At 49.4% G+C, this 21,306-nt stretch overlaps 1 protein-coding gene across 1 annotated transcript; it reads right to left on the reverse strand.

Annotated features, from left to right (window-relative positions):
- Positions 1-1,142: 1,142 nt before the first annotated feature.
- On the reverse strand, positions 1,143-21,155 carry Pmf1 (polyamine-modulated factor 1). Its single transcript, NM_001191568.2, is given in 5 exon segments — positions 1,143-1,656; positions 2,957-3,152; positions 6,087-6,187; positions 6,879-6,984; positions 20,988-21,155. Coding segments are annotated over 5 exon segments (609 nt in total). The 5' UTR covers positions 21,140-21,155; the 3' UTR covers positions 1,143-1,602.
- Between the last annotated feature and the right edge of the window lie 151 nt (positions 21,156-21,306).

The following is a 21,306-nucleotide window of genomic DNA, read 5'->3' on the forward strand; positions in this document are numbered from 1 at the left end:
TGGATGGATGGATGGATGAATGAATGAATGAATCAATCAATCCATCCATCCTTTCCTCCAGTTGCTTTGGCAATGGTGTATATCACAGCAATAGTAAGCCAAACTAGGACAGGTAGCATGAGACCAAGAGCGGAAAGCTCACAGTCCTGGGGCTGACAAGGGACAGTATTCAGCTCTGAGGCAGTGCCTGAAGAGGTCAGGGAGGTGCACAGGGCTGGGGTATAAGGCCAGGTTTTGACCCTGTGGTTTTGATACTGCCAGGGCCGCCTCCTAGTGTCAGCCTTAGGGATTCCCAGCTGCCTGGCTGGGTAACAGAAAGGCCTGTCTACACAGTGACAGAGCACCTTAGCCTATCCCAGTCTCCCGTCTGAGAGCTACCACATCTCCTAGCCTGAGTTGGGGTGGGAGGTCAGAAGGTGATCTAGTATTGTGACCTGTCTGACATTTTTTTTTGTTTTTTTGGGGGGGAAATGATCTCATGATACAGATCAGGGTAGCCTCAAACGCAAGAAATCTGCTGGCCCTGACCTCTAGAATGCTGGGACTGGAGACATGTTCCACTATGCCTACCCCTGAACTGTCTTTGGTAACTCACCCGCCAACCTGAACTAAAATGACACAGGCCAGGTAGGCAGAAAGCAGAGCACCCAGAGGTATAAATCCTGTACCTTTCTGAAGAGCAGCTAGAAGGGCCCAGCTATTTATGGAGACAGGCACAGGAGACCACTATGGTGCTTTTTCTGTCCTTAGGGTTTCACAGACAGATCTAACCAAGCAGCCCCTGGTTGAGATGAGGGTCTCAGCAGGAGAGAGGAACATCTGCCCCACCCTAGGAAGGCCTGGCCCTTCTATTGGTGGGCCTGGGGTAAAAGTGGGGTGGGAGAGACAAGGTAAAGTCCTTGTACTCAGCTACCCTGCAGGTCTCATCACTTTTCTGTGCCCTAGAGAGCAGCACAGGGCAGCACCGGCTATGGTGACAGCTCACCCTGACCTCAGAGAGCCCTGGGTCCTGCTGTCCTCAGCACAGGGTGATATCAGAATAACCCACTCTTGGCTGCAGGCTTCCAGAGCCCTCAGACAGAGTTCAGGAGCCCAGAAGTGGTCCTGACCCCAGACGCCTGGCAAGGAAGCATCCTCACAGATTACAGTGTGGTAGAGGAAGTTTATTTACGGATGTGGGGAGAACATGGCAAGGGCCCTTGGGCTAGCCAGCAAGGCAGCAATCAGTCGGGGAGAACATGGCAAGGGCCCTTGGGCTAGCCAGCAAGGCAGCAATCAGTCGGGGAGAACATGGCAAGGGACCGTGAGCTGGTCAACAAGGCGGCAATCAGTAAAGACTGAAACACTACCCAAATCCAGTCCAGGGAGGGCTGGGGAATCAGGAAGGCATGGGGCAGTGCTGGCTGCAACTCCAGGAGACAAAGCCTGGTGTCTGATGCCCAGGGTGGGAGTCCCATTCTTGCAGGCAGAAGATGGTGGCAGGAAGCTGAAGGTAGTCTGACCCTACCAGAACCTGAGCAGTGGAGGGAGCTTCATCACTGCCTGGAAACTGGCTCCACAAGTGCTCTACAGGGCTGCGACTGCTCTCAGCTCTGGGGCTTCTCACTCGGGTGCCCTTAGCACCGACAACAGCTCCCTCTGCTCTCTGTGTAGAGCCTGGAACCAAAGGAAGAGAACAGCCGTGTGGGGTGAGACAAGTACCCTGTGTGCCGGGCCCCCCCCAGCCCAGGCCCTCCTAGAACAATGTGGGTGTTCTGTGGCTCATGTCACAGGTCTCGCCAGGATGTGCTAGGCCCTGACCGTCCATAGGTATTTATGGCAGTGTGGATGCCCTAGCCACCTCTCCTGGGCCTCTCCACATTCAACCATAACTCCCAAAAGTGGCTCCAGAGCCTTTGTCCTCACTGGAGAAACTTAGTCCTCCTAGTGCTCAAATTCCAACCCAGGGCCTAGGCATGCTGGGTAAGTGCTCACGCAATCACTGGGAACTGAGACAGTGAAAAGGGCTCTGAGGCTCCCACACCAAACTGGAGCAGCTCGCAGGTCGGGGGACCACAGTTAGGACAATTTATTATCCAGGGAGGTGGGGTGCTAAGGAGCCTCATGAGGATGGGGCGGGGGGGCGGGGCTCCAAGGCCCTAAGCACCAGCACTGGAGGGAGACTGGAGGGCACGGGACAGGTCTTCCACCTGTGCCACCTCTCTGAGGCCAGGGCAGGCTGCAGCTCACTGGTCACAGGAAGAGAAAGCCAGAAGGAACCTGGAAACACCACGATTCTCAGAAGCAGGATGATGTATGTCTTAGAAAGTGACTGTCCACTGTGCACTGTACTAGACACAGACTGGGGACCTATGACAGATGAAGAGGACCTGGTAGTAATGCTGTCACTTGGACCCCTCTGAGACTCTTAGAACTGCATCTGGAGCCACTAAGGAGCTATCTCACCACCCCAGTCACACCTGCCACCTGCACCACCCAGCTCCACTGCCTTAAAAGTCCCTCCCTTGGGACCAACTTCAGAAGTCAGCTTTTCCCAAGGGACACATGCTTGCTACCACCTGTTTCCATGTGCCAGAGGCCAGAAGAAGATGACGGATCCCTTGGAACTGGAGTTATGAGAGTTGTGAGCCATCGGTATGAGGGCTAGGAATTAACCCATGTCCTAGAGAACACCTCTTAACCGCTGGAGTCGTTCTGATGCACGCAGGGTGGGCTCCACTTGGACAGAGCCCCACGTTCCTATCCTTTCTGGCCATGCTCACTTAGCAGCTGCACAGGAACATGCGCTGTGACTGGACCTCAGCACAAGCACTGAGGAGCCACCTCACACAGCCCAGTACAGCCCACTCTGCTGCTGGAGCACAGCCCACTCCCAATGGGATTCCGGCCTGGAGAGAGGAGGCCACCAACCCTGGGGGGCTGAGACAAGAGGAAATCAGCTGATCCAAACACTTGCCTGCCATGTTTGCTGGACGGCCTGAACCTGCTGCTGTAGCTCCTCCACCTGCCGGCGTCCAGCCAGCACAGCCTCAGCCAGTTCCTGGTTCTTGGCTTCCTGTTTCCGAACTTGACGGCACAGGGTATCCTGCTGCTTCAAGAAGTAGGGTGCCATGACACTGCACAGGTCTTTCTCTGGGATTCCACTAGGTCGCCTGGGGGCAGGGCACATGGGTCACAGGGACGGGGGAGGAATCTAAGCATACAGGAGGCTTCTATCTCCAAACCCTGTCAGCAGCTGTCCTGCTTCAAGTCTTGTGCTAGGCTAGGACTCTACTGGGATCCCTTCACCTCCCAGACCTGCTCCTGATGGAACTCTGGCTCCCTGTCCCTTGGCCTCCCTGCCCTAAAGGCATCCTCCAGGTCTCCCCTACAGCCTGCTTCTCTACACTCACTCATGCCCAGCCCTCCAGAACTCTCTCAAACTTGCCTCTGTCCTTATGGCCACGTGTCCAGGCTGGTACACTACCCCAACAGACTATGAGTTAGGAAGATCAAGGTGGAGGCAAACACCAGACTGGTAGCGCCTCAGAGATACTCAAACTCCCAGAGAACCTGTAAGAGCTAGTAGGTGTATTGAGAGTTTTGATCTCTTTAAAAACACACAAGTATTATAAAAATACGTTTTTGTTTAATCCCAGGTGTGGGATATAGGGCTGCGTCGTGCTCTGGCAGGGGTGTGGTCTTGCCAACTGGTAAGCCTGCAAGTTTCTGTGTGTGACATTTGGAATTCTGGGGACTTTTCAGAGAATACACAAGTGCTAGAGCCCCAAGAGTAGGGTTGCTCTCATGGCTGGGTAGCCCGGCGGTGCTTGGGTACTGCTGGCTGTTGTTGATAGTGGTTTGCCAAGCAGTCTCGTACAAAGAGACGGAAAAGAAGAAATTAGATATCCTGCCAGTGAAGATCAAACTTGCCCCAAGGAACCTTACGTCCTACTCAGCAGGAAGTAGTCTAACGACAGCATCGCCCCCTTGCCCTCTCTTCTCTCCTACCTAGTGCCAGGGGCTGAAGGGGAAGAAGTAGAGGAGTGGAAGAAAGAAAAACCCACAGAGCAGTCCTAGGTCCAGTTACGAGGAGGTGTGAACGGATGTGTTAAGGCACTGGTTAACAAGCAAGCGCTGTTCTGTGTTTTATAAATTCCTGTTCAGTTGTAAAACGTCAGCTCCCCTCTGACCCCTACACATTTCCTGTGGCATACACCCCTCCAAGAATTAATAAATGTCATGTTAAAATGTGAAAGGTATCCTTAGCAGAGAGGATCCTGAGCTTGGCTGCTGTTCTGGCTACTTGGGCGTTCTCAGAGGACCCTCAAACACGCATTCACTTGGTACTTTACCTGCAAAGAGCTACCTACTTGGATAGTGGTCCCTCTGCTGATAGCAGCACAGAGCCATGGGCTCTCTAGTTCCAGGCCACCTCTGGTCCCCAGCCCCCCTTCCTCTCCACTTGCCTTAAGCTGCAGCCTGTAGGGTCCTGCCTGAGACACAGCTTTACCATTATTTATTAGTTGTTTGTTGTTTCTCTGTGTAGCCCTGGATGTCTTGGAACTTACTTTGCAGGCCAGGCTGCCCTCAAACTCACAAAGATCTGTCAGTCTCTGCCTCCTGAGTGCTGGGATTAAAGGTGTGTGCGAAGACAAGAATGAAAAAGATCTCCAGGCTGGGCCTGGTGGTCCATAGAACCCCACAGTACCTGAGAGACTCTGGCAGAAGGGTGAGGGTCACAGCCTACAGATCAGGCCTACTGGTTGGTGTGCACTTTGATCCCAGGCAGATCTTGTGATTTCTTGTCTACACAGTAAGTTCCAGGCTAGCCAGGCCTGCATAATAAGGCCATAAAAAGCCCAAACCAACAATAGAAAACTTCATAGGGGATGGCTGGAGAGATGGCTCTGAGATTAAGAGCACTGGCTACTCTTTCAGAATTTGATTCTCACACCCACAGGAGGCTTACAACGGTTGGTAATTTCAGTTCCAACTCTGCTGCCCTCTTCTGATATACTAAGCAAGAAAGTGGTGCAGACACAAGTGTAGACAGAACCTTCATATGCGGAAAAGAGATCAGTCACAGTCAATCTGACCTAGTGAGTTCAGGGCCAGCTGAGTGAACTTTAAAAGTAACATTTATTAGCCAGGAGGTGGTGGCCCACACCTTTAGTCCCAGGACTTGGGAGATAGAGAAAAGGCAGGAGGATCGACATGAGTTGAAAGCCAAGTTTGTCTACAGAATGAGTTCCAAGACAGAAAAATACACAGAAAAATCCTGTCTCAAAAAACAAAAATAAATAAATAATAAATTTTATTTTATGTGTATGGTGTTTTGCCTGTGTGTATGTATACCATGAGTGCCGGTGGAACCAGAAGAGGGCTCTGGATTCCCTAAATTGGAGTTAAGAATGGTTATAAACAGCCACAGGGGTGCTAGGAACCAAATTCTGGTTTGGAAGAATAGCAGCCAGTATTGTAGAGCACTGAGCTATCTGTACAGGTAACGGAGGGAACTCAGTGAGACTCTGTATCAAAATCAAATGTAGAAAGAGGGCTGAGGCTATAGGTTAGCAGTAGAATCCTGCTAGCGTGCCCAAGGCCCTGTGTTCAGCACCCAGTACTATAGAAGAAAGAGATATGGCAACTCTGACCGGGAAGCTGTCAGGTATGGGCAGGACACAGAAAACTGCTGGAGCCTAGGCCACTCTGGTCACAATGGCCTCCTGCCCTCTACTCTTCACCTTGGTCACCAGATAGATGGCAATGTTGTCCAGACAGCAGCTGCAGAGGGCTGCCTGTTCATTACTGAATCTCTGGCCTCTACAACCACACCGAGTGGACAATACAGACTTCCTAACTATTTGTTGAATAAACAAAGCCATGTGTCTGGTCGTCTAATCTGTCCATGAAGCCAAACCTCACTATCTGGCCCCATCCCCCAGCCCTCCCTTCTGTTCCTAAGGCCTCAGGGGTCCCAGGAAGGCCTCAAACAGTTCCCTTCCAGAGGCCAGGAGCCCACGAACTCAGATATGGGTAAGAATTAGTCTTCTCCCAGACTTTGAGGATCCCTGCTGATAAACCCTCTCCCCATTTGTTCTCACCAGGCTGTCTCTCCACGATCTTTGCCTTCTTCTATTATCTTATCCAGGGAGTTCAGGACAGCTTCTAGGTTCCCCTCCTCTTTGATTTCTGAGATTTCCTCCTGAGCAGAGAGGAAGAAAGACCTCATGCATGCCTCAGTGGAACAGCACTTAGAAGAGTTACACTGATTTTGATCGCCCTCCTTAATAGTCCAATTTCTCTACATTGTTGTTTTTTTAAAGGTTTATTTATTAATTTTATGTATATGAGTACACTGTCCCTGTCCTCAGACACACCAGAAGAGGGCACTGGATCCCATTACAGATGGTTGTGAGCCACCATGTGGTTGCTGGGATTTGAACTCAGGACCTCTGGAAGAGCAGTCGGTGCTCTTAACCGCTGAGCCATCTCCCCAGCCCGTCAGTGTCTGGTTTTGAGAACTAAGAATAAAATCTAAAATAGCAAGCACTTATTAAACCAGTTTAATATATTATTCCCAGTTTATTCCTCAGGTTCTTAAAGGTCTCTTCAGAAGCTGAGGGCGAGGGTGAGTAGTGCCTGTGTTGCCCTGGTTGAGCACACGCTGCCTTGGCTGCAGACACCTTATAAACATACATCACAGGACAGCGAGAGCAGGGGCACTGAAGCTCTGCACTGTGTGGAGGGCAGGGCTGCCTGGTGTTACAGCTACTGCACTGGATGGCAGTTCCAGGAGCTGAGCACACAGAGACAGCTCGTCGACTGCCATCTTTAAGGACCTAAAGGTAAAGCAAAACCTAATGAAAATGGCCTCTGGCCACTGTGCCACTCACACGGATAGACGTCTGCAACTGAGCCACAAACTTGTCATAGATCCACCGTGTCGCCTCAGGGTTCAACTGGTGCAAGTGTTTGTAACAGCTGGCGAACCTCTCATAGCTGTCAGGTAGGAGACAAGCAAAGTTGGGGTGATCAGCACCCAGCCAGTCACCTCTGTGTTTTAACACAAGACTCAGTTTTGTCAACTGGGACCCAGGTAATGGCTGCGATGCAGATCTGTCATGTGACAGGTAGGCCACTTCTACTCCCACCTAGGGCTCTAGCGGTATTTTTTTTTTTTTCGGAGCTGGGGACCGAACCCAGGGCCTTGCGCTTGCTAGGCAAGCGCTCTACCACTGAGCTAAATCCCCAACCCTGGGCTCTAGCAGTATTTACACATAGGTTATGGGGCTGGAGGTGTAGTTCAGTTGGTAGACTCTTTGCCTATAACATGCATGAAGCTGCTGTTTGATTCCCAATAGTTGGGATCAGGAGTTCAAGGTCACTCTCAGCTACACAGTAAGTCCAAGACCAGCCTAAATTACAGGAGACTCTGTTGAAATAAACACAATAAAAATAAAAGCAGGTCATTGTGGTGACTTGAATGATGTCTTTGTTAGTGTTTTATTGCTGTGAAGAGACACCATGACCAAAACAAGTCTATAAAAGAAAGTATTTAATTTGAGGCTCATGGTTCCAGTGGGTAGTATAGAGTCTATGAGCATCATTGTGGGAAGTAGATGGGCATGGCACTGGGACAGTAGCTGAGAGCTGATCCAAAGGCAGGAGGGGGGGGGGGGGGGACTTGGTGTGGGCTTTTGAAATCTCAAAGCCCAGTCCCAGTGACATACCTCCTCCAACAAGGTTACACCCCCTAATCCTTTCCAAACAGTTCCACTAACTGGGGACCAAGCAGTCAAACATACAAGCCCATGGAGGCCACTCTTATTCAAATCACCACCATGAGAATGGCCCCCATAGACTCCTATGTTTGGAAACTTGGTCCTGAGTTTGTGCAGCTGTTTGAAGGTTAGGTCTGGCCTTGTTGGAGGAGGTGTGTCACTGGGATGGGCTCCGAGGTTTTAGAAGCTACACCACCATTGCCAGTGTTTGTCTCCTCGCTTCTGTTTGTGGATTAGAAGTAAGCTCTCAGCTACAGCTGCAGCAACATGCCTGACTGCTTGCTGCCACACTCCCTGCCATGGCCGTGGACTCTAACCTAAAGGAAGTTCTTTCTTTTATCAGTTCTTTGGCCATGATGCTTTGTCACAGCAACAGGAAAGTAACTAAGATGTCATTCAAACCACCACAATGACCTGATTTTATTAGTTTTATTGTTTGTTGATTTCAACAGGGTCTTGTGTAGTTTCGGCTGGCCCTCCTCCTGCCTATATGAGTGTCTCTGTGGGTCTGGTTTACCTCACTCAGGACCTTATCTCTTTTTTGTGGGGACAAATCCTACAGGCCAGATCCCACTCCCCACTGCTGAATTGTTTCTTTTCATGGAGTTGTAACCTAAGTGCCTGCCTTCCAAAGGGAAGAAACCTCTCAGCTCTGAGAAGCCGCTGACTGTTGTAGACCCCTGCAGCAGTGGGGGCTATCTGGGGAGGTTTCTCTTTGAGGCAGGGACTTAACATTTCAGAGGTCCCTAGGTCAATCTGGGTGGTAAAGATACTGCTGTCCCACTTGACAAAAGTGGTCACCAAGGCCATTCAGCCAGTGAACCATGAAGGCAGGACCTGCACCCAGGCAGTGTCCTTATGAGCCAGTGTACTTTCTCAGTGCACAGCTGGCTGGTCTCAAACAAACTGAGGTCAGGGCCAAAGTCTGCTCTGTCCTGAGGAGAAGGAAGCACAGACAGAAGGGCCATGAGGCTGAGGCAGCTAGGAGTGGAGCAGGGCTGTAGCCCGGCAGCCCAGGCCAGGCCTCCATCCTGGCTGCCCACTTTGCTTAGAGTCCATACTGCTTCTTCCCAATATTGCTGTTGGGATCGAGGTTCCAGCATTTCTTTCCACAAGGATATTACATTGTTTATAAGAAAGTATAATTTTATGTCTGGCCAACACACCGCCATGGGCCCTTTCTAAAACATCACTTTCCTTCCCTGAGTGTAGTTTTCAAGAAATCCACAAGGCATCCGGGCCATTCCCACACTGGCACCGCTGACTTAAATACCCAAGACAGGACTCTGTAGAAAGTGTCCCTTCTTGTGAAATGTGCTTGTTTCTGGGGCCCTTCATGTTTACAGGATTCTCAATAGAATCAGGAACCCCCGAAGAGTTCTCAGGTGACACCTATGGGCAGAGTCTACTTCACCCCTGCTATGGGTCCTAGCCACTGCTGGAGCTGAGGAGAGCTATGCCCGGCTTGACCTGGATGCCTGAGTGGGCTGTGAAGACGAACAGGATCCCAGATGTTTAAGCCACAATTACCCATTTCAATCCCAGCCCACATGGGCAGGCATCATGTGTCCCTCCACAGTCCTCTTCAGAAGCCACAGACTGAGTGGCTGGCACAACTAGGAAGAAAACAAGATGCCTAGAACTGTGCTGTGGGCTGTGGGCTGGACAGGTTCCCAGCATCTGCCCTTTGAATTGTCCTTTTGATATCTGAGCACAGTCACCCAAGGGCACTAAGGCGGCAACGTCTCCCTCAGATAGAGGGGCTGTGACGCTGCTCAGTGTACCTTCAAGCGAGCGCCTGTGTTAGCTGCTGCCGCTCTCCCTGCTGGTGATTGCAGGAGGGTGGAATTCGCAGCAAACACCCAGTGAGTACATACAGCTTGAAGAAAAATGGTCTGAGAGGGGGAAGGGTGGGGGACAGAGAAGGAAACGAAGATGTCACTTAGCAGCAGAGTGTGCTTAACATGCTGGAGGCCTGGCTTCAATGCCCTGCATGAAAAAGTAAAAAAAGAAAAAAGAAGAGAAAAAGACATAAATCTACGGGAAATGGGGGTGGGGGTTAGGGGAGGGAGGCAAAAGAGTTCTGGGTTCTCTCTCTCTCTCTCTCTCTCTCTCTGTGTGTGTGTGTGTGTGTGTCTGTGTGTCTGTGTGTGTGCGTGTGTGCATGTGTGTGATGTGTTCTCATGATGTTGGGTGTCTTCTATCTCCTTTTTTTGAAATTTTATTATTTTCGTTTTAGTATAGGTGTTCTGCCTACATGTATGTCTGTGTACCATGTCCGTGTCTACTGGACGTAGAGGTCAGAAGAGGACCTCAGATTCTTTGGAACTGGAGTTTCAGATGGCTGGGAACTGCCATATGGGTGCTGGGAACTGGATGTGGGCCCTTTGCAAGAGCAGCAAGCCATGTCTCCAGCCCCTGGTTTGTCTGTTCGTTTTAGAGTCTCACTATGTGGCTCATTCTGGTCCCAAACTTCTGAGCTCCAGTGATCCTCTGGCCCGGGAGGGGCTGGGACTACAGGTGATGCCACAATTGGTGAGTGACTGCCTGGCATGCAGAAAGCCCTCCAGGTTCAATCAAAGTACAAAGACCAGCTGTGGTGGTATCCGCACGTAATCCCAGCAATCAGGAGTAAGAAGCTAAAGAATCAGGAGCTTGAGCCGAGGAATCACCCTCAGCTACATAGGAGTCTGAGGCCAATCTGGGATAAATGCCACCCGAGAGAGATTGGGGGGGGGGGGGGTAGAAAAAGAGAGAGACAGAGAGAAAACAAACCAGGCATGATAGTATAAAAAGAAAACAAACAAAGGGGGCTGGAGAGATGGCTCAGCAGTTAAGAGCACTGACTGCTCTTCCAGAGGTCCTGAGTTCAAATTCCAGGAACTACATGGTGGCTCACAACCATCTGTAATGGGATCGGATGCCCTCTTCTGGCGTATTTGAAGATAGCAATGTTGTACTCATACATAAAGTAAATAAATCTTGGGTTGGGGATTTAGCTCAGTGGTAGAGCGCTTGCCTAGGAAGCGCAAAGCCCTGGGTTCGGTCCCCAGCTCCGGAAAAAAAAAAAGAAAAAAGAAAAAAAATAATAAATCTTTAGAAAGAGAGAGAGAGAGAGAGAGAGAGAGAGAGAGAAGGAAAACAACAACAACAACAACAAAACCCCAAACTGGGTGATAATCCTTTAATCCAGCAATTAGGAGGCAGAAGCAGAAGATTTCTGCAAACTCAAGGCCAGCCTGGTCTTAATGAGTTCCAGGACAGCCAGGACAGTATAGAGATACCTGTCTCAAAACTAAACCAAACCAAGACAAATTTAAAACCTCATTTTAGGGCTAGGGACCGACCTCAGTTGGGAAAGTGCTAGCCTACACATACGAAGCCCTGGTACCACATAAAACAGCATGGTGGACACTTTGGTACCATCTCAGGAAGCAGAGGCAGGAAGAGCATTCAGATGAGCCTGCTGTATGACACCCCTTCTTTTTTTTTTTTTTGGTTCTTTTTTTCGGAGCTGGGGACCGAACCCAGGGCCTTGCGCTTGCTAGGCAAGTGCTCTACCACTGAGCTAAATCCCCAACCCCATGACACCCCTTCTTAAAACAAACCCCCAAACCCAATGACTAGCTAGGCCTAGTGGTAGGTATCTATAACCTTGTAACACAGTAAATAGGAGGATCATAAGTTTAAGGCCAGCCTGGGCCACAAAATGAGATCCTGTCTCAAAAACAATACCAACAAAGAAATCCACAAACAAAGCTTTAAAACTGGGATGAGCTTTCTAGTGCTACCAGGAAATGGGGAGATAGAGCTTGAGGCCTAGGGGCTTCCAAAGCTACTGAACAATGTCCTCACACAATAGCTTTCTGAATTCCACTGTGATAGATTCAAGTTTCTTTTAAAATTTCTCATAAAAATGTATCTATGTGGGGTTGAAGAGATAGCTCATTGGTTAAAAGCACTGGCTGCTTTTCCAGAGGTCCTGGGTTCAATTCCCAGAAACCACATGGTGGCTCACAACCATGGGATCTGATGCCTTCTTCCAGCATGTAGGTGTATATGCATATATACATAAAATAAAATAAATCTTTTAAAATTAACTTATCTACACACACTTGACATAGGAAGATCAGCTGGGTCAGGGAGTCTGAGGGCAATACCAGCAAAACCTTTCTCCTCTTTCTTTTGCTTTTTGCAGGGCTGGGGGTTAAACTCAGGTCCATGTGAATGCTAAACAAGTACTCGTCCCTCAGGCTCTAGGCCCAGCCCCCATAACCCTGTCTCTTAAGAGAAAGCATTTCTAGTCAATACACATAATCCTAGCACTCGAAAGCGGAACCCAGGAGATGAAGGGTCCATAGCTTCAGTTACATAATGAATGTGAAGTCAGCTGTGTTATATAGAAACATACAGTTTCAAAAAAAAAAAAAAAAAACCAGAATTAAAAACCAAGTAAGTAAAAGGCTGCCTGTGGTGTACATGTCTTTATTCCCAGCATAGGCAGGCAGATCTGAGTTCCAGTCCAGCCAAGGCCACACAGTGGCCCATCTCAAAAAATAAATACATAGAAATTCCTGAGTCCGGGGCTGGAAAGACAGCTCAGCGGTTAAGAGCACTGACCAGTCTTCCAGAGGTTCTGAGTTCAATTCCCAGCAACCACATGGTGGCTCACGACCATCTGTAATGGGACCTGATGCCCTCTTCTGGTGTGTCTGGAGACAACTAGTGTATTTATATGCTTAAAATAAACAGTTTTAAAGAAGAAAGAAGAGGAACTCCTGAGGTGACGGTAGCGGCTGACGTTAGCCCAGCACATCCTCTCACTGCGCATGCGTCATCTGAACTCACGGAGGCAGCTTTTCTTTTTCTGCTCTGAAGACCCAGGATAGGGAGGAGTGTGTAACTCAGAGTGGAGCACATGCATGCAGTCAGTAACCCAGAAGTGAGAACTAGAGAGTCACTGTGAAGGAGCTGAAGTTTCACGTTACAGAAGTGTGACGTCAGAGGCTGGGGAGGTCAGCCGGTAACATGCTTGCCATGCGCGCCTAAGAATGTTGATGCCCAGTGCCCATGTCAAAGGCCAGGACTACAGGGCTGGGCACAATCCCAGCACTTTAAAAGCAGAAGAGACCTCTAGAATTCAAGGTCAGTCTAGTCCATACAGTTCCAGGCTATTCTGGGTGACATAAAAAGACTATATTTTAAAAAGGGCAGGGACGGGTGGGGTGGTTGGCAGCAGATCTGGACTTGGAAGCACCCACTGTAGAAAGCAGAGAACTAGTCATCTGTCAACCTGGTTTTTGTTTGTTTGCTTGTTTTGGTTTGTTGTTGTGGTTTTGAGACAAGGTCTATGTGACCTTGGCTGTCCTCAAATTCTCTATGTAGGTACCCAACTACATTGTTTTACACACACACCACGAAAAGGTAAACACGGCACAGATAATACACGTGTAACACTTGGGGCAGTGCCACAAGAGAACACAGTGCCAAGGGAGCAAAAAGAAGTTCAGAAGTTGTGTGTGATGGTGCACCCCTGCAGACCCATATCAGGATGCAGAGGCAGGGGAAACACTGCGAGTTCTAGGCTAGCATGTGCAAAATGAGAGATGCCTCAAAACCCAAAATTTACAAAAAGCAGGGCTTGCCTTCAGCTGCCGTGCACAGCCGGCTTCTCAATTCAACAGTTCCACAGTTTGCTCACCAGAGGGCAGTAGCGACCGACACAAAAGTAGTGAGGGTCTGACAGCAACAGATCAACCTGGAGACAAACACCCAGGCTGTCCCATGACACCTGCAGTTACAGCAGGTTCCATCCCTTAGAAGGGATGCTCCAGTTGAAGATGTAAAGCAAGTCCCTAGAATGCACCAAGCCATGGATTCAATCCTCAGAACACACCCTTCGAGACTGTAATAATCCCAGCACCTGGGAGGAGGAAGATCAGAAGTTCAGGGCTAGCCTGAGCTACAGAAGACCTGTCTCAAATACAAACACTAACCCACCACACACAAACAACTTACTGAGCTCCAGCAACATGGCAGCATAGCAGACCAACCTTTTGGATACAAATCCAAAGCATGACTGCAACTGAGGGCGAGGGTGGAAGTCAGGATAGATTTGCTACCTAAACATAAGGACTGAGCTTGGTACCCAGCACCCATGTAAAATTCCTAGGGCTCAGGAGTAGAGCTGGGGACTCTTGGGAACCGATGGCCTGCCAGTCTAATCTAACAGTCAAGTCCCGGGCTAGTGAGGGATCATGCTTCAAAATGGCTGGATGGGTAAAGGTAACTGCTGCCAAGCCTGACGACTTGAGTTTGATCCCTGGGACTCACAGGGTAGAAGAGGTGACAGACTCGTGAAAGTTATCCTCTGAGCTCCGTACACACATAGGGAGATTTGGCCCAGACTTCAGGGAAATAAGTTTGGACTATTAAGGAGGTGGCTGCAGTCTGGAAGGGGGCTCCATGAACAGCAGGTGTACTGAGGCTCAGGTGTGACTCAAGGGCTGTGCAGTGTACACACGTGTGCAAAGATGCAGTTGTCATGGGAACAGTTAGAAGACTGACTGGTATCTGGCCCTGTTGTAAACATTTTAGGAGAATTAGCTTACCAAGTCCTTATAGGAACCTTGTGATGACCCTCCACTATAGTCATCCCCAACACGTGGATGTCCAAGAACTGGTAGACAGAAGCTTGTCCAAGGTCACTCAGCTGGGATGTGATAGAGCCAGCTAGAATGTACACTCCACCATTCTGGGAAGGGAGGGGCCTGAATCCAAACTAATGGACCACAAGAGGGAACCATAAAAGGGCCAAAGGGATTGAAGCAGAGACTGAGATCTGCACAGACTGATTCAAAAGAATGGATCTGGGAGGGGCGACTAAGATGACACAGCCTGGAAAAGGCAGAAACAGCAAAGACAGAGTAGGGGAGATCTGGACAGGCAGATCTGCACTCAGAATGAACTCCCACCACGACCAGATCATCTGCTCCTGAGGAGTGGGCAGGGAGTTTCTATGGCTCACACAGAAACCCACTTTCTGTACAGAACTGCTTCCCCAGTGCCAACCAGCTTTGCTCCTATGCACGTTTTTCTTCTGGACTTCCAAGGCTGGGGTAGAACTCCAGCCTCCCAGCAGCTCTATCACTAGCCCCGCCCATCCCTCAGCCCCATCCCCCACCTCCTTGCCATTAGTTTAAAATGCTGGCAACGGGGGCATAATTGATGTTGCTCTTTCCTTGGGCTAACATAACTATATAAGTCACACCCTGCCCAGAACATTCCAGGTCACAACACTGGATCAGGACACAGTAAAAACTTAGTTCCCTCAGCTTCATGGAACCTCCTTCTCTGTGATAAGCTGTTGAATGCACTGTGGACTGGTGGGAGACCTGGCTTTCTCTGAATAGTACTAACTGGCCTTTAGCCTGGGCTCCACTAATACCACCAACCCAGTCTCCCCTGGCAGGTTCAAATGTCACAGAAAAGGAATCCCTTGCTTGCTGCAACTAAAGGCTGTTTCAGAAGGTTCTGGAGAACCTTCTGTCAGGACAGAAAAGATCTCACTTTTGGAGAACAAGGGGAGTGCAGCTAGCAGGGCCATGCAAGACTACATTTCTATATTGTGAAGCCTAAGAACAGCATATCTGCCACTCGGGCCTCAGCCAGGCCAACGAAAAGAAGGACAACAGGGCAAGAGTCTGAGGTCCACCTGAAGCCAGCATGTCCAGTCTTCCTCTTGTCACTGGGGCCTGCTGCACAATCTGTTCTCCTGCTCAACCTAATATCTATATTAAAAATGTGTAAGCCATGGGGCTGGAGAGATGGCTCAGAGGTTAAGAGCACTGACTGCGGGGGGAGGATGGGGAGGGGAACACCCATAAGGAAGGGGAGGGGGGAGGGGGATGTTTGCCCGGAAACCGGGAAAGGGAATAACACTCGAAATGTATATAAGAAATACTCAAGTTAATAATAATAATAATAAAAAAAAAAAAAGAGCACTGACTGCTCTTCCAGAGGTCCTGAGTTCAATTCCCAGCAACCACATGGTGGCTCACAACCATCTGTAATGGGATCTGATGCCCTCTTCTGGTGTGTAAGAAGACAGCTACAGGGTATGCATAAAATAAATTAACCTTTAAAAAAAATGCAAGAAAAACGTGACCCACATAAAAGCCAGGCACAATCCGCATGTACCTGCAACCCAGCAATGGAGAGAGGGCTGTGGGACTTGCTGACTGCCAGCCTAGCTGAGAACCTGCCCAGAAACAGGGTAGAGGTACAGAGGGTATAGGAGAGCACCTGGTGACCTCTGGTACCTGAGTATGCACAGACACCCTTGTTCATATATACCACACACACAACTTTTTTTTTTTAATCTGCTGAGTTGTAGGGAAAACCAACCTGGGTTTTAAAGATTATACTGTCAAGGGGCTGAAAAAACAGCTCAATTGGAAAAGTTCTGGCCTGCAAGCACCAAGACAAAGTCTGAGGGTTCTGGGGGTATAACTATTTTTATTTCTCATTTTATGTGCATGGATGTTTTGCCTACATGTATGTGTATGCACCACATACACACCTGGTGCCAGCAGAGACCAGAAGAGGGTGGCAGTTTCCCTGGAAGAACAGTTACAGATGGGTGTGAGCCACCATGTGATCGCTGGGAATGGAGCCTGAGGAGAGCCTGCGTTTGATGCCCAGAACACATGTGAAAAAGTCTGGTGTGATGATGTGTGCTTGTAATGCCAGCACTGTGGAGACAAGGGAACTCGCTGGCCACCGTCAGGTCTCAGTGACAAGTCTCATGCCCTGGTGGTGAGGAATCCTTTCTCAGGGAACATGGTAGAAAGTTCCTGAGGAAAGCCACTGGAGGTTGCATGTATACCCACGAGGCACACACACTCTAATCTTGTTGTGGTGACTCACACTTGTCTCAGCGGTGTACAGACTGAAGCAGCACTACAATGAGTTCAGGGGCAGCCTGGTCAGCTCCAGGCCAGTCTGAGCAATGGAATGTAAGTCGTCTCAAAACAAACCAAGCACCCCATAACCTATAGGTGATATCTTATGAATAAAGAAGTTTTTGTGTGACTGACACTTTACCCTTGAAATCGAGGCCCTCTAATGGCTTAGTAGAGTTGCAAGAATCCAAATATCTGCATCCATCTTAAAAGTCTGGAGCCCAAGTCAATACTCAGGAGGCTGAGGCTGGAGGGCTTTGAGTTTGAGGCCAGCCTGAGCTACACAGCAGGACTCTATCTCAAAAACAAAGTCTGTTGGCAAAAGACTTGTACTGGCAGGAAATCTCCAGCTACTCTCCGATCTCGCTGCTCCTGAGCAGTGACCCATTCAGATAGTGAGTAGCCTTTACTAGGCCCTGTCTACATGACCCATTCAGATAGTGAGTAGCCTTTACTAGGCCCTGTCTACATGGAGACCAACTGAAGTCACATTTAACTAAGGAGGGGAAGAGTGTTCCATCGAGAAGTAACCGGGAAAGTATGTCAGGTCTGAGGACATCACATTTGCATGCAAGGTGCAAGCTTTGCACCCAGGCCACCAAGCAGGCAGTGTGGCAACCCCAAGCCACTGAACACGCTGAGAAGGACATGATGCAACCTCCTGGAGAGAAGAGGTTTCCGGCTAAGGCCAGAAGACAGATCTGGAGGCTGATGCTGTACTAGAAGCTAACAGGTTGTAAGTAAGAACAGAAACAAGAAATGCAGGCAGGGCAGTGTGAGCTCTCAAACAGGACTGTAAGGTGGTTAGACAGCAGCTGCTCCTGGCCATGAAAAGGACGCAGGAGAGAAGAGAGTAATCCACGTGGAACCTGACCGCTCTGGAGATTTCTAGCACTAAGTGTTGAAATAGGTCTGACATTCAGATGACCTGGGACTCATTCATCCCAGAACTGTTTCTTGAGTATCCAAATGTGTTGGTCGATGCTGTAGGGTGGATGGACACCGTAAGCCAGACCTGTATACCTCTGAGAGCCCTACTGTCGTATGTGAAGGTGTGCTGTCATAGTTTGCACAGCAAATGACTCCTAAAGGTCCCTGTATTCAAAGCATGGCACAGCTTTTGCTGCTCGAGGTGGTGGAACCTCTAGGGAGAAGCCTAGTAGAAGGAAGTTAGTTCACGGGGACTAGACGGCGGAGGGACCTTAGGACTCCCGTCCCTCTTCTTCCTGTTTGCTGTGAAGAGCTGAGTGGCTTCCATGCTTGATACAAGCCAAAGCAACTGCAGAGTGAATCCTCTAGACCATGAGCGAGAATGAGCCCTTCCTATTCATCTGTCTCAGGAGCTTATTAGTCAGGACCACAGGACCCCGAGTCTCAGGCTTGCTGACCACACACCAGCAGGCGTTATCCTTTAGACCTCCATCTGCTGAAGCGCACAACATCTCAGCCCAGGAATCCTTTATTTCTACAACAGCCAAGTTGAGAACACTCAGATTGGCACCCACAATGCCTCTGCAAACAGACCAGCACTTCCTCTCTCCAGTTCTCCTTGGTCTGTAACAGAAATGCCCAGATTCAAGAGCAGGTGCGCTCGGCTGTGGGGTCAAAGGCTTCAAGGGGAAGCCTTGTTTGTCCTTCCAACCAGCACCTGGGACCGCATCGCCCTTCTGCTCTTCACCCTGCCTCCGGCCCCTAAGTTGCTGGAATTACAAATGTACCCCACCATGCCAGGCTTCGCCTAGGCCACCAGGGCAGGAAGCTCGCAGGCCTCTGTGACTGCTGCACATCCAGCAGCTAACGGTTTAGGCTCCATCTATCACCTGCAATGGTGTTTGTATTATGAACACCCTGAGGGCCTGCAGTCAACAATTAGATCTTTGTGAAGACCAGAGTTTGGGATATTGGCTGGGAACAGTGGGTGTAAGATGACTTATATATAAAATATTTACAAATTATTTATCAAACTGCAATGGGGAGGTTGTGGGTGGGACTGGAAAGTTGGTTCAGCTGTTAAGAACACAGGTTGCTCTAGCAGAGGACCCAAGTTTGGTTCTCAGAACCAACATGGTAGCTTATAACCATCTGCAACTCCAGTTCCAGGAGATCTGAGACCGTTTTCTGGCCTGAGGGCACCATGTGGTGCTTAAACACATACGGGCAAACCACTCACACTTGTGCAAAACAAGTTTTTGATCACTATTCTCTAGCCAAGGATATGTCTACCACAAATATCTGAACACCCCACGGCCTGTACCCATAAACTTTTAATATTTTTCTTTTTTTCTTTTTAACATTCATTCATTCATTCATTCAAGTGTACGAGTACACTGTCACTGTCTTCAGACACACCCAAAGAGGGCATTAGATCTTGTTACAGATGCTTGTGAGCCATCATGTGGTTGCTGGGAATTGAACTCAGAACCTCTGGAAGAACAGTCAGTGCTCTTAACCACTGAGCCATCTCTCCAGCTCTACCTTTGGTTTTAAATTTATTTTCTTATCTGTGCTCATTATGCTACCATGCCCTGTGGCTATCTTGTTTATTGTCTGCTACCCACTGAATTTGCTGCTCTATACACCCACAGCCCCAAATACAGAGAAGGCAGGAAGGTGTGTTAGGAGTAGGTGAGGAGCTGGATCACAAGGTCCATGCAGAAGAAAACACTGCTGTGTGATGTTATGGGCCTGTCATCAGCGACTAGAGAGCTGAGACAGGATTATCAGCCCAAATCAAGCCTACTGACAAGTTATTGAGACCATGCCTCAAAATAAAGTTTGTTTCTTTAAGCTGCCAGACCTGAGTCCTAGGAACTAAACCTAGGCCCTAGGTAAGAGCATAGAGTACCCTTAACCACCAAGCCACTTCTCCAACCCCAAGACTTATTTTACATTTTATCAGTGGGGAGCGCAGGAGCTGGAGTCACAAGTAGAAATGAGATTCTGGACCTGGGTGCTGGGTCTCCAACTCCAGTCCTCTGTAAGTGTAGTAAGTACTCTTAGCCATTGAGCCATCCATCCCTCCACCCACTGCAGATTAAAAAAAAAAAACTTTAAAAAGGGCTGGAGATGCAGCTCGGTGGTAGAGCAGGTGCTGAGCACAGGCTCGAGGTTCTACCCCGTAGAGAAACACAGAAACATGATTGGAAGCCAAGACGCCCAGATTACAAAAAGAGATGGTCTCTTTGTGGCATTTCATCCTGTTTTCCAGGGCCCCTCAGCCTCCCGGGTGGCTGTCCTTACAGGTGGTGTGCCAGGCCTCAAAATAAGGAGTGTTTGGGGCTCAGCTGGTAAAAGCACCCACAAGATGGTTCACATCCATTTGTAACTCCACTTCCAGAGGATCTGACACTCTGACCTTTGTGGGCATTAAGCATGCATGTGGTGCAAATACATACGTGCAAGCAAAATACCCAGACATAAACATGACCAAATCCAATTATCATTTTAAAAAAGGAAGGTTCTTCCCCAAACCACCAGATTGATGAATGAAGCACTGACCACTGAACTGTACCAAGCCCGTTTTTTTTTTTTTTGTTTTGTTTTTTAAATATTGCGATAGGGTGTGGTTGAATTGGACAGGTCATTCTCAAACTCACGATCCTCCTCCCTCCACCTCCCGAGGAAGTGGGATTGTAATAGTGGGCCACCGAGTCTGGCAAACGGAAATCACTGAGGTCAAAGAACAGAAATCCTGGAAGACCGGTGGGACTGCAAGGGTGTTTCAGTATCAGAGGCGTTGGCCTGGTGGGATCAGGGGCAAAACTCTCCCTTAAAACTATCCGATTTGGGGGTTGGGGATTTAGCTCAGTGGTAGAGCACTTTCCTAGCAAGCGCAAGGCCCTGGGTTCGGTCCTCAGCTCCGGAAAAAAAAAAACAAAAAAACAAAACTATCCGATGTGGAAAGAGCAAAAAGTTTCTCCTTATGACTACAGGTTTAGAGCTCGCAAACTCCCGCGCCTTTCCGCTCCAGCCCACAGTGCTGTGTTAGGCCTAGGTAAACAGATGACCTCCGGGAAAGGACGTCAGCTGCCCTAAGGCTGCCGAGGGGCGTCGGGCTGTTGCCTCGAGAGAAGGTGGAGAAGAGAGTTCCGTGCCTTTCCTCTGCAACTCGTGCCAACCGAGGACAGTGCGAAAAGCTTGGCCGAGGGTCCCAGCTAATCTCACCAGGTCGTCCCATGTGACTGAGCCAAGATCTCGCGGGATTTACTATCACAAAGACAAACCCTCCTGCCACCTCTTCCCATTGGTCCCCACCTACCTCTTGCCCGCGACTAGTTTCTGGAGGAAAGTGTCCACTATGGTATCGAGGAGTTTCACCCTGGAGATGGTCGTGTCGCCTGGCACAGCTTCCGTAGATGAACCCTCGGGCCCCTTTTCCGCAGCCTCATTATCTTGGCTCACTCCAGCCATGTTGAAATTGAACCGCCAAAATGAACTGGTCCTGCAGCTCCTCCCAACAGGACCTCCGATTGGAGGCAAGGGAATGCCCGTCACTGAGCCGGATGGGGCGGGACAGTTGCCAGAGACAAGTAGTGCCTCGGACAATTCTCAGGGGAAAAAGCAAAGACCCAAAAGCC

The sequence above is a fragment of the Rattus norvegicus genome, chromosome 2 (genome assembly GCF_021556685.1).
Source record: "Rattus norvegicus strain SHRSP/BbbUtx chromosome 2, alternate assembly SHRSP_T2T, whole genome shotgun sequence".
In the NCBI taxonomy this organism is placed as follows: Eukaryota; Metazoa; Chordata; class Mammalia; order Rodentia; family Muridae; genus Rattus; species Rattus norvegicus.